The 11514-nt window shown below is 45.7% G+C and overlaps 1 protein-coding gene across 1 annotated transcript in view; it reads left to right on the forward strand.

Moving 5' to 3' along the window:
• CLRN1 (clarin 1) overlaps positions 1–8021 on the forward strand; it is a 36496-nt gene extending 28475 nt beyond the window's left edge. Inside the window, exon 3 of the mRNA XM_003802188.2 lies at positions 7705–8021. Coding sequence (XP_003802236.1) covers positions 7705–7970 — 266 coding nt within the window. The 3' untranslated portion in view covers positions 7971–8021. The remainder of the gene's footprint in view (positions 1–7704) is intronic.
• Positions 8022–11514: the final 3493 nt, after the last annotated feature.

Consider the following 11514-nt stretch of genomic DNA (forward strand, 5'->3'; position numbering starts at 1 on the left):
GGGGCTGGGCAGTGAGAGGGAAATGGCAAAAAGAAAAATAAAATGAGGTTAGACAGTTGATGCCAGTTAACATCGGATCTTAAAGTCATCTTTTAGAATTGATTCTAATTGCATTGAGAAGCTTCTGAAAGATTGTTAAAAGATGTCTGATCGCTGATTTACCTCTGTAAGAAATGTCTGGTGAAAGACGAATAGATTCCAAAAACATTCTGAAAGTAGATCTAAACGGTTTTGCAGGCAGCTTATACAATTAATAGATTTCAGTGACATTAATCAAAATGGATAAGACCAAGGGAGGAACAGAGATACGTTCAGAGCAAGAAAGAGGTGAGGAGAGGAGCTTAGCATTGGAAATCAAGAGTTCCATTTGGGGCACATCAAATCCAAGACGCTTGAAACGTCCAAGTGCAGATGTCAAGTAGACAGTCAGCTCTACGAGTCTGGAGCTCAGAGAAGAGGCCTACAACGAGGACATTTGGCACTGTCAGGATATAGATATTATGCAAAGTAATGAAAATAGATGAGATCATCTAGGAAGAGAATATACATGGAGAAATATTGGCCTATAACCAATCCCCAAAGAACACTATCAGTTAATTTTTACATGGAGGAGAAGGAGGAGGAGGAGCCAGCTTCCAAAGAGCAAGAAGAAGAGCAAGAAGGAAAGCCTGGAGGTCGAGGCATCCCAGAAGTTATAGTAGAGGAATGTTTCAAGAGTACCAGTCAACAGTGAACTTGGTAAAAAGGTGGCCATCTGTAAAAGTGAACAGAGGTGGATAAGGAAGGCAGATGGGCAAAATAAAGTTAAGGAAAAAAAAAACTTCCCTCAAGTTGTGCAATAGAGTGGGGGGGAGGGGGACGTACACACATAAGGAGATGGAGAAAGAGAAGGAACCGAGAGACGGAGTTGAATATAGAACCTAGAAACAACTGGACCACACTTTCAAACTGCAGCAGTGATGGTCTGTTTGAGTGTGTGCTTTTTCTATATGCCACTCTAGAAGTTTCCCAGTTGATGGCAGAAAATCTGACCCAGAACTGCAAATAAAAGAGAGTAGAGCAGGAGGAAGACTTTACACGATCGATGGTAGAACATCCTAGTAGTTCAGCGAATACTCTCTGAGGATGACGTGTGATGTATTGGCTCAGGCTTTTTGGAGGTGACAAAAACCACCAACACATGGACTTATTGCAAATTGTATTTTTTATAGTTTATAATAATTATAATTATTGTCTAACAAAAAGTGTCTCTTCCATGTATAATAGCTTCTCTCATGTATAGCTTTCATGAGTTATGCTTTCTCGTAGATATAGCATCTTCTCTGAGAGGTAAACAAAATTACCGCCTTTCTCTAAAAAGGGGATGCTCCTAGTATAGGCCTAATGAATCATGATTGCAGCTCTGATGTGGAACATAAATGAGCACAGCCAGACAAGAAACAGAGAGCATATGAAAATATTCTCTGAGAAAAATAAAAACCCAGAAAGAAAGCACCGTACAGAGCTTGAAGAATGCTCACACTATCTGTCAGTTTCGGGATTGGTAGTGCCCTGGCCCCTAGAATATGTCTAGGGCATATGATTCTGCAAATGGCGGTGGGAAAAAAAAATCTGTGTCTTGTTTCTACTTCAATCCTTACAGAGAAGCTGTTGTTTAGGAGTCAGAGAAAGAGATTCAGGCACGTCTGGTCGTCAAAGCCACAGAGCCTGAGGAGGGATAAAGGTATGAAGGATTGGTGGTAGGAAAGGCCAGCAATGAAAATATTCTATTAGTTTCTCCGCATAGACTGTAGAAAAGAGGCCATGAAAGGAAGAGAGAAGTAATATCAGTCAGCCCACGACGGCAATGGGCGTGGAATTTCATGTCCATGTGCGGGACAATGGCTGAAGGGGCGGAGCTGCGAGAGCACCACGTTCCAGGTCACTCACATCAAGGGTGTAAGGCAGGAGGGCTGTGCTAAACTTTCCCTGCACAGGGCCGGGCCATGACCTTGTGCGAGGAGATATTCAATCTTTTTCTATCACAATTGCAAAGAGACTCCTGCCCAATTCAGAAGGTATGTCTTCCCCTCTGTTTCATTTAGAGTCAAAGCCCCAGTCTTTGCTACGACCTCCAAAGAAGCGCTTGATGTACCCACTTCAGATACACGCTGCAGCCCACTCTCTCTGCTCTTTGCCTTGCTCTCCTCTGCTCTCCTCTCAAACCACCTGCTTCCTTAGCACTCAATGTTCCTTGAGCCTGAAATACTCTTTCTCCCAACTTTCTCCCTCACTTCTCTCCAGATGCACTTCAATGCCAGCTTCCCCAGGAGGCCTTCCCCTGGCCATCCCTCCCCAGCCTTTCCATGTCCTTCCCTGCTTTATTTTGTCCCCTTGGTTCACGTCACACTCTGATAAACGAGAGAATGCACTTTTTCTCTTGTTGTTGCCTCCATCTCTCTCCATTGTTATCGGCACTGAGAGTTCTGTGAAGAAAGGGATTTTTATCTGTCTTGTTCAGGGCTGTATCCCCAGAGCTCAGAACAGTGCAATAAGCACCCAGTGGATGGTTGTTGAATAAATGAATAAAATAGAAGCAGCTCGGCATATTTCCTGGTAACAAATGACATTCTTTTCTGCAAATCGATTCAAATGAGATAAACATTGTATTTCTAGACCATTTCTTCTTTGCACTAATCACCCTTCTCTCCCACATGGCATTTGTAAAACCTGAGTTGGATGTGGACTCTTCAACTCTCCCTTGCAGAAGACAAGGGGAAAAAGCTAAACCCGACCGGTGTTATTCCTTTATCCGCATCTCTTTTTTGGAAGCACGGGACCAAATTGCTCACCATCGCAGCCTCAAAGTCTCCTCTTAATTCTCACTTGCTTTGCTTGACCCTCTGCCCCCTTTCTAGACGGGGGCCATTGGCCTCCGAAGCAGCGTAGAGTCAGAACAGCTTCTGTTTGGGGAAGAAATTACTGCTGGCAACTTCACCTTCAATTACCGACTCTAGTGAGATTGCATAATTTCAGGGAAAATCAGCACCTGCACCTGCAAAGTTGTGGGCTTCCCACCTCCCATTCATCACCTCTCAAGACTCCTTAAAGAAGGAAATTAGCAATTTATCATTCTGTGTTGGCAATGGGACGTCTCTAATGTGCATCACCTATAAAAGAATGGAAAAATGATGTGCTAACTTCCTGGAAACAGGAGTTGTTACTTTAAATAGAATTGAAATTCCTGTTGATTATCTCCCCAAATATGATCTATGTGATCATAGGATAACACTTCAGAGATTTCTTCCCTTTGAGGACCTAAACTTATAGTATCCCTGGACTCCCACAGATCCTGGCAAGGTGTTCCCTCTCATAAAAGCAGAGCTATCCTCAGGGTCATGTAGGGATGGAGAAACTGCTCTCTCCCTGGCTGCGACCTGCGTTCGCATATTGTAAGGACTGGAGGAAACCAGTGCCCAATTCTGCAGTCCCAGGCAGCTGCCAGGGCAGAGCACGAATGTGCAGTCTTTAGCACATTACAAATGTTTGTTAATTGACTGATCATTCATGGTGTGACAGCCCTATAACTCAGCTATCCTATTCAGTCAGAAATTAACTGAGTAATCAAAGCTATTAAAAGGGGACGGGGGAAACTACAGCACCAGCCAGATGGTGGGGCAATCAGGAAGACGAAAGGAAAAGGGCTGGAGGCCACTGAGTAAGACGCTGGGCAGTAAAACCGGGGCCTGGGCCTGGTTATATCCCAAATTCTAGCTTGAGTAAGGTTTGGCAGGCTTGCCAAAGTCCTAATTTATGCTGACCTTCCTTGTGAGCAAGAGAAGTGTTGCTCAGATAGACAGACACGTGGGGTTCACGGTGTACACGGATAACTGGGGAATAGAGGAGGGAGACACACAGGCCTGATCTGAACATTTGTGAGGGCTTTCTTCCCCTGCCTGGCTCTATCACACATAGTAAAATGCCTCAAGCATATGTGTGTGAACATTCTCTTGCATATCTGAGCCCTGGCCATGCCCCTTGAAATGGCTGTATCTTGGGCCAATCTCAGTTCTCAGAGATGTGTGACACCAGCCACAAAGTCAGCCGTGAGAGGACTGATCCAGGGAAGACCCCCACAGAGGCCCTGGAAATGGCACAGGGCTATTTACGAAGGGAGTTCCAGGTCCTGGGAGTGTGGACTAGAAGGCCGTCAGGTGCTCCAGATGGTACATTCCACAGGCTTTAAGGGACCGCACCTATGGAGCATATTGCAAGGGTACAAGTCAAATCTGTCAAGTGTAGAACACAAATGTTTTAACATAATAATCAAATAAATGAGGGGAAAGCTATGTTGATTGGTTTGATGTAACCACGTCAGATTGTATAAAAAAAATTAACACATTGTACCCCACATATGCATAAATGTATTCATTATCTAAGTGTATATGACTTAATATAAAAAAGAAAGTTCCTCATCTTGTAGGGAAGGACCTTGCTGGAAGAGAGGCAAGCAGGACCCTGTAAGGTGGGACCCAAGGAAGGGTCACACTGGAAATGCACAGGCCCAGTTCTATCCTCACCATCACCCGCATCCCTTAGGCACCTCTCTCCTTCTCGTCTGTAGCAGCCAAGCCACAAAGAGAAATTCTTCATGTGTATCTTTTGGTCTGTAAGTCATAAATAGTTATCCTTGATCCCAGATCTTTAATTTTTTAGAACCATGGACGAAGAGGAGCAAAAATATCCCAAATTCACACTGAGCTGCTTCCCTTCATATTTCTTTGCAGCCACTGAAAGGCTATCAGAGACTCAGGCTGGATTTCTGTCCTCTGGCTATGAAATTACAAAGTTGACCTCACGGTCGACCCTAGAATCCAAATCACTCAGCCCATCCTCTCTGCTGCCAGATGACACACTCCGTCTCGGGAGCTTGTGTGCTTAAAATACAGGCAGTCCCTGAGTTATAAACAAGGTAGATTCTGCAGGCTTGTTCTTAAGCTGAATTCGTATGTAAGTTGAAACAGGTACATTTACCTATTCCCTGTAATAGCCGTTGTTCATAAGTATGAATCGTATGTTGATGAGATGTTTGTATCTCTAGGGCTGCCTGTCCCAGCTATGGCAACCGGCTTTGAGTCTTAAGACACCCAAAGTAACTTCTACTTTAGAAAGTTGCAATACAGCCTCGCTGCAATGCTGTCTCCTTAACAAAGTGCTACCTTTAAAATATTTAACAACTTGAAATGGAAACCGAGCTTGAATTTTCCTTTCAGGTGCTAAGGAAATAGTGTTTCACTTCTGTCTGAAATTCACCATCTCCTCAGACAAAGAAGGCTCTTCTGGTAAAAGCAACGGCATTTCCCCCCCCCCCCACGGTTTTCAAATAAAAGATAAAGGGAAAACAGCATTGCAGCCTTTTTGTTAGGATCTAACAATAAAAGAATAATACGGTTTTGCCAGGGGAGAACTCTGGTTTTAAGCTGAGAATATAAAAATAGTTAGGCTGACAATTTTTACAAAGGAATAGTCCCAGCTACCACTCTGAGGCTGGTAGGAAGTGAAGTTTTAAGAAAATTCTATTTGATTACCAGGGGTATTTTATGATGATGGTCATGCTGACGGGGCCAGTAGGTAACATTCCAAAGCAGAAGAGATGGGATCTTACCTTTTCTGCTCACCCCTAATGCCTGTATCTGATATTTGGAAGCGAGCGGGGACATGATTTGCACCACAGCACCCTGTGCCTGGAATGCTCCCCCCAAATAGTCCAGCCTCCCTTTGCTCAGCTAAATTTTCCTACAGCTTCTTCCGGCTACTTCTAGGGAACCTTCCACAATGCTGCCTACCCGCCCAGTCGATACTGGGCTCCCCTGCCCTCCCCCTATATTGCACTCACAGCAGTTGGTTTGTAATTATTTTCATGTCCCCTGCCTGATTATACCATGCAAGAGCAGAGACCATGTCTTCACCACTGTCTCCATCCCAGGCTTAAAAGTCTGATTGAATAAATGAATGACTGAATTAATGAATAGAAACGTAAGCTATTATGTTGCTACTTCCAAACTATTTGGATTTACTTTAATTGAAGAATACAAAAAGCGTTTACTTTAAAGGAATCGCTAACTTAACAGGACGGCATTTGGAGGAACACGGCACTGTAAAGCCTTCTTTTGGGTTGCTCACTGATGAGTCACGTTTTCCTGATGTGGGGTGGGGTGGGAACTTGGAGTATAATTACCTAATTTGACATAGCTAGTGGAAGAATCAGGGCTTGATCTCAAATTGGTTTGGACTAAATCAATGGATTATAGCAAGGACTGGCAAGAAAAAGGAATACGTAAAAACCGTAGCAATAGTTACCAATTAGTAAGCATTTATGCGTGTCAGTGACAATACCAAATCATCATGCATGATCCACATTAACTACTATAGATGAGGGAATTGAGGCTTGGGAGTTAAAATTGCCTAATTTCACATAGGAAGTAAAAGAATCAGGATTCGAACTCAAATTGGTTTGACCTAAGTCAAAAAAAAAATCTCAGCAAGTCTATTAACTAGAAGCCCTGTGGAGTCTTGGCCATCCACTGTGCCCCTGCTCTAGCCCCTCCTACCACCTGGTCTGCCCCCAGTGGCATTCACCTCTGTAGATGTTTCCCATTCTCCATCCTCAGGGGAGACAACCTGTCAGTGTTTCTAAGTCCTACCCAGCATAGAGCACCCTTGACCTGCAGAAATCTCACCCAGACCATAGCTGCATCCCTTAGGACTAGATTAAACTACCTCTGATTAATAACTGAGAGTAGAAAATAATACCAGTAGATTAAACAAAATAAAGGTTGATTATTTTTTCCATGCATAAAAAGTTTAGGGCTGGTGTATTGGCTGAAGCTGAAGGTGCCTGGGATCCAGACTCCTTCTTTCCTATTTTTCCATAAAACATGACTTCCATTTATGAGGCCTCCTGCACCAAAGTGGTTGCTGGAGCTCCAGCCAGTACATCCATATTTCAGCTAGAGGAAGGAGGAAACAGAGAAGAAAGGGTAGCCCCCTAGTAACTCTATACTTTAAGGAAATTTTCCTGCCTCTACATCCCAGCCACCTGTACCTGAACTATGTTGTCTATATTCAAGGCAGCCACATGCCCAACTAAAAACTTAAACTTTGTCACACATCAGGAGAACAGATCTTTACCCATGACTACTTGTGCTCAGGAAGTCCTCCGCGCAGCTATGGTGAGGTAGGAGCTTGGGGGAGTCGTGGTAACTCTGTTGAAGGGAGGCCTTGGGCCTTTCCCAAGTGGCTGGATGACTGATATTTACCATGTGTGGTCTGAGAAGTACAGAAAAATTTGTTCTCTTGAAGCTACATCATGACAGTGGCCCCTTTGTAGCACCATTTTGCTTTTAAGGTACCCTGCAATTCAGTCCCTTTCATGCAGAGAGGAATGTCTCCAGTCTTCAGAAGATTATCTTGATTCTAGCCATCCCCTACCCCAGCCCCACATGCACACAGAAATCTCCCTTTCTCAAAGGCATAACCCAAGCACTGCCACCCAGAGGTTGGAGAATCAGGCTCATAATTACAAATTTGCAATAATGTATTTTTGCAGGAGAATGCAAATGTGGATGGTGGTAAAAGGTTTTCTTCGGTTTGTACATTGATGTTCTTCCCTGTACCCCTCAGGAAATATTTGTCCCAACACACTGTTTGTTTCTTCCATCACAGGCTCTTGTGGCTGTCTTGTCATGATATTATTTGCTTCCGAAGTGAAGATCCACCATCTTTCGGAAAAAATTGCGAATTATAAAGAAGGGACTTATGCCTACAAAACGCAAAGTGAAAAATACACCACCTCGTTCTGGGTTATTTTCATTTGCTTTTTTGTTCATTTTCTGAATGGGCTCCTAATACGACTTGCTGGATTTCAGTTCCCATTTGCAAAATCTAAAGACACAGTGACAAGTAATGTAGCTGCGGATCTAATGTACTGAAGGCAAACGTTTCTATAATTGTCCAAGGAAGGGGGTGGGCTGTTATGGTCACTTTTAGATATGGTTACTTTTGTCTGTCCTTTTAGACTGCATGAATTAAAGCATCAGAACCCTCGTGACAATGTTTACAAACTACGTACTAAGAATACAGTCTGGCAAGTAAGGGAAGCAGGAGGAAGACCTTGGAAAGAGGTTTGAGCTGATGGGAAACTACTTGAGCCAGCTAATCAAAGGCGGTTGTCTAGAATGGACAAATTGTTACTCCACACACGTATCAGATGGAAGATGCCTGTTCTGATATTCCTCAGGGAGGACTCACAAGGCACATGAAATATGGTTAATAAAAACAAATATTTCTGATGCGTTCCCACATTTGTTGCCACAGATATCAGAAAACCAAGCTGGAATGGCTTTCCTAAGATGATAACGCATTAAATGAACATCTATAAAATGTATCAATGTTCTTTTGGAAGTGTGTTTAAAGCACAGTCTTTGTAACCACGCCTATTAGTCAAAGTCACAGACTTCTACAAGAAAAAAGTAAGAAAGAACAAAGCGGTGGGTATTTTCCTTCCTGTGCCTAAGCCCCATTATATTCACAACAGTACTTTCAATAGACACGATTGCCGGGACCCTGAGGAAGCCTGAGAAATGGTTCCCACTTGATGCACAGCGACTTCTTTGCAGCTGTTGTTTCCAGCTATTGTGTCTCAGGCACTAATTTTTAATTATGAAAATTATATTAAATCTGGGATTATGACAATACCACTGTGTCACCATGGTCTTTGGTCTGGCGTCACAAAGCATGACCCAAGACAATTTTTCCCCCCTGAGTTACCCGTGAAATTGATCTGCAGCTCACCAACCAAAGGCCACAGCTAAGGCTGAGACTGACTGTCTCAATATCCTCAATCTGCTGTCCTCCAGAAGGTGCCCAGGACAAATGCAGAGAATGCCACCAGACACACCACAAGGCTTGTGGCCGCAGGTACTGGGTACTTGGTCCTCATAAGGGGTTTGAAAACGCTTCTTACAGTAAAATATCTTTTCCGTTTGGGGACAATTTACAAGGAAGAAACAACGGTTTGTATACCTGAGAAATAACTCACTATGGTGGTGACCTGCTATTCACAGACACCCATCCGAACATACCCTGGGTTTCCAGATGCTTGTCCTCTGCCTCACTCCGGGACATATACCTGGAGCATTTCTAGGAGGCCACAAGTCAGTCTAGCCATGAAGTGGATGTTTGCATTGGTAACGGGCTGGTGCAGTCTGTAAGTCTCCAGCCGGAACACCGAGCACCCAAGCTCTGGTGACCAGGGTAGTGCGAGGACCAGTGCCCTCTGTGGGTCTCCTGTCTGAGGTCCCCAGGCCGGTCCCCAGGCCGGTCCCCCTGCACTCTCAATGGCCTCTTGCTCTCTTCTGAGCTTTGAAAAATCCCTTCTAATGTGAAGCTTTCTTCTTTAGAAAACAAATCTGGCTATTCCCTGGTCGATAAAAAGAGAAAGAAAACCTGCAGCTACCCTCAAATCTAATGAAGACCTAAGAGGCAAACCAACCATATTCCCTAGACGGAGAGGAGAAGCAGGGCTGTGACAGACACCCAAACTGCCCCTGAAAACCTCGTCACACACAAAAATGAACCAGGATACACCCTGAACACCCAGAGCAGTGTCCTAGAGTCGTGCCCCTCCCTCCCCGCATGAAATGCGTGGTCGCAGGGGACTGTGGGGGGCCCTCAGAAGAGGGATCTGCCAGGACATTCTTCTGTGGCTCCCTCTCTGTTGGGATCAAAGGCCGTGGGAATGACATTCCTTTTGCTATGACAGCCCTCCCTCCCCAGGTGGCAGCCAGCATTCTCACGAGGAAGCAGGGCCCCCTGCTGGCTCTGGGAAGGCAAACACCGTGCCACCGTGGGGCACCCAGCTTTCCGCAGTCACCAGATACCCTCAGCTCTGAGAATGCCAGAACTTACGATGCTGCCGGAAAGAAGCAGCACGAAGAGTCTATGAAGGGCATCCCATGTCGTTCTGGATGGACCCAGCCAAGGCCAGAGACGCCCACTGGACTAGGAGGGAGCTTCGGAACTCCGTGGAAACAGGTGCAGGTGGTGCACTAGCGTGAAGAGGGGAACTCCTGACAATTTACAAAGGGCTCCTGTTCTCCATGGAAGCCGTCCCATGTCACTTTACAGGTGTTCCTCGTAACTTGGCTGGTGTCTCACACAGTGCTATGCCTCTATGTTCCCTCTGCCCAACTACAGGGAGAGGACCTGGGAGAGGGGACCACTGCTCCCCCTCATTGAGAGACAGGGAGCATCTTGGAAGTTGCTGGGGTGCACTGGCTCCAGGGTAAGTATGGCTTGCCGTTGCCATCGACGTTTGCCTAGGGAAGCATGAATGAAAAGCCACGGATACTCCAGGGGGTCCAAAGTGGGGAGCAGGGGGTTTAACCTTCCTCTGAATTTTCTTCAACCTCTCCCCTTCTGTAAGATGCAGTGTAGCTAAAAACAGAGCACCAGAAGGAGAAACGCTACTTGGAGACAAGTCTCAGTGGGGCCCATCTTTCTAACTGCCCTGCTACCCCTGCTCCCTTCCCTCGAGTTGTCCTGGGGGCCAGGCTGTTGTGGAGCGTGGTGCTGCTCTGGTGATATCTTCATTCTCAAGCCCCCTGACTATAGCAGTCACTCATGGCTTGGGGCTGATGGCTGGTAAGTCACCTCCCCCAGTGACAAAGAAAGGAGCAAAGCTGGTCAGTGTAGAGAAAAGGGTACCCGGCTCTTTAAAACTAAAGGGCAGAGAGAAAGATAGGGCAGGCCTGGGATTCTGGCTTCTGGGCCAAAATCCCGCCTGGGGAAAAGCCCTCTTGCACCTACAAATGTTGATGTAAACTGAGTTACGTCATATTTTTATTTACAGACTTTATGACTGCCCCTCCCCTCAGGTAACCAGGTGTCACAGCCCAGAGCTGACACTGGTTTAGTTTCAAAGACCAACCAAGTCAGAAATCTCCAGAGAGTATCTACTTCCTGTCCTAAGGGACAGGATCACACAATAGTTGCAGAGACCTGGGGATGGGGGCTACGAAAGCCACCAGTGGTCAGAAGGCGAGTGTCTTAAGGGACTGTTTTCTTTGTTAGAATCTTGGTCTGGGGGAGTTCAACCCACTCTGAAGATGCTAAACGGAAGGGGTGGCCAGTAGGTGTGTCCCTCACTCGGCAAACATCCACTCTTCCTTCTGTGAGCCACGAATCCGATTCTGGAGGGCAGTGAGAGGCTCAGGGGCTCCCACCAGCCTGCTCCCTCTCTCCTCCCATCTGGTTTGTGAGAGGGTGCACCGAAGCATGGGCCCAGCCTCTCATGTGATTCAAGCTGGTACCCTACCAGAAACATGCAATTCAGCAGACACAAGCTGTCACCCTGTCACTGCAGTCTCCTCAGCTTCCAATTTACCAAGGGCTTTACCTAGGCAAAAAAGTGTAGCATAGTGGGCGGTGCCTGTGGCTCAGTGGGCAGGGCACCAGCCCCCTATACTGAGGGTG

This window comes from Otolemur garnettii, unplaced genomic scaffold (genome assembly GCF_000181295.1).
Source record: "Otolemur garnettii isolate 467f Iridium unplaced genomic scaffold, OtoGar3 scaffold00236, whole genome shotgun sequence".
Classification (NCBI taxonomy): Eukaryota; Metazoa; Chordata; class Mammalia; order Primates; family Galagidae; genus Otolemur; species Otolemur garnettii.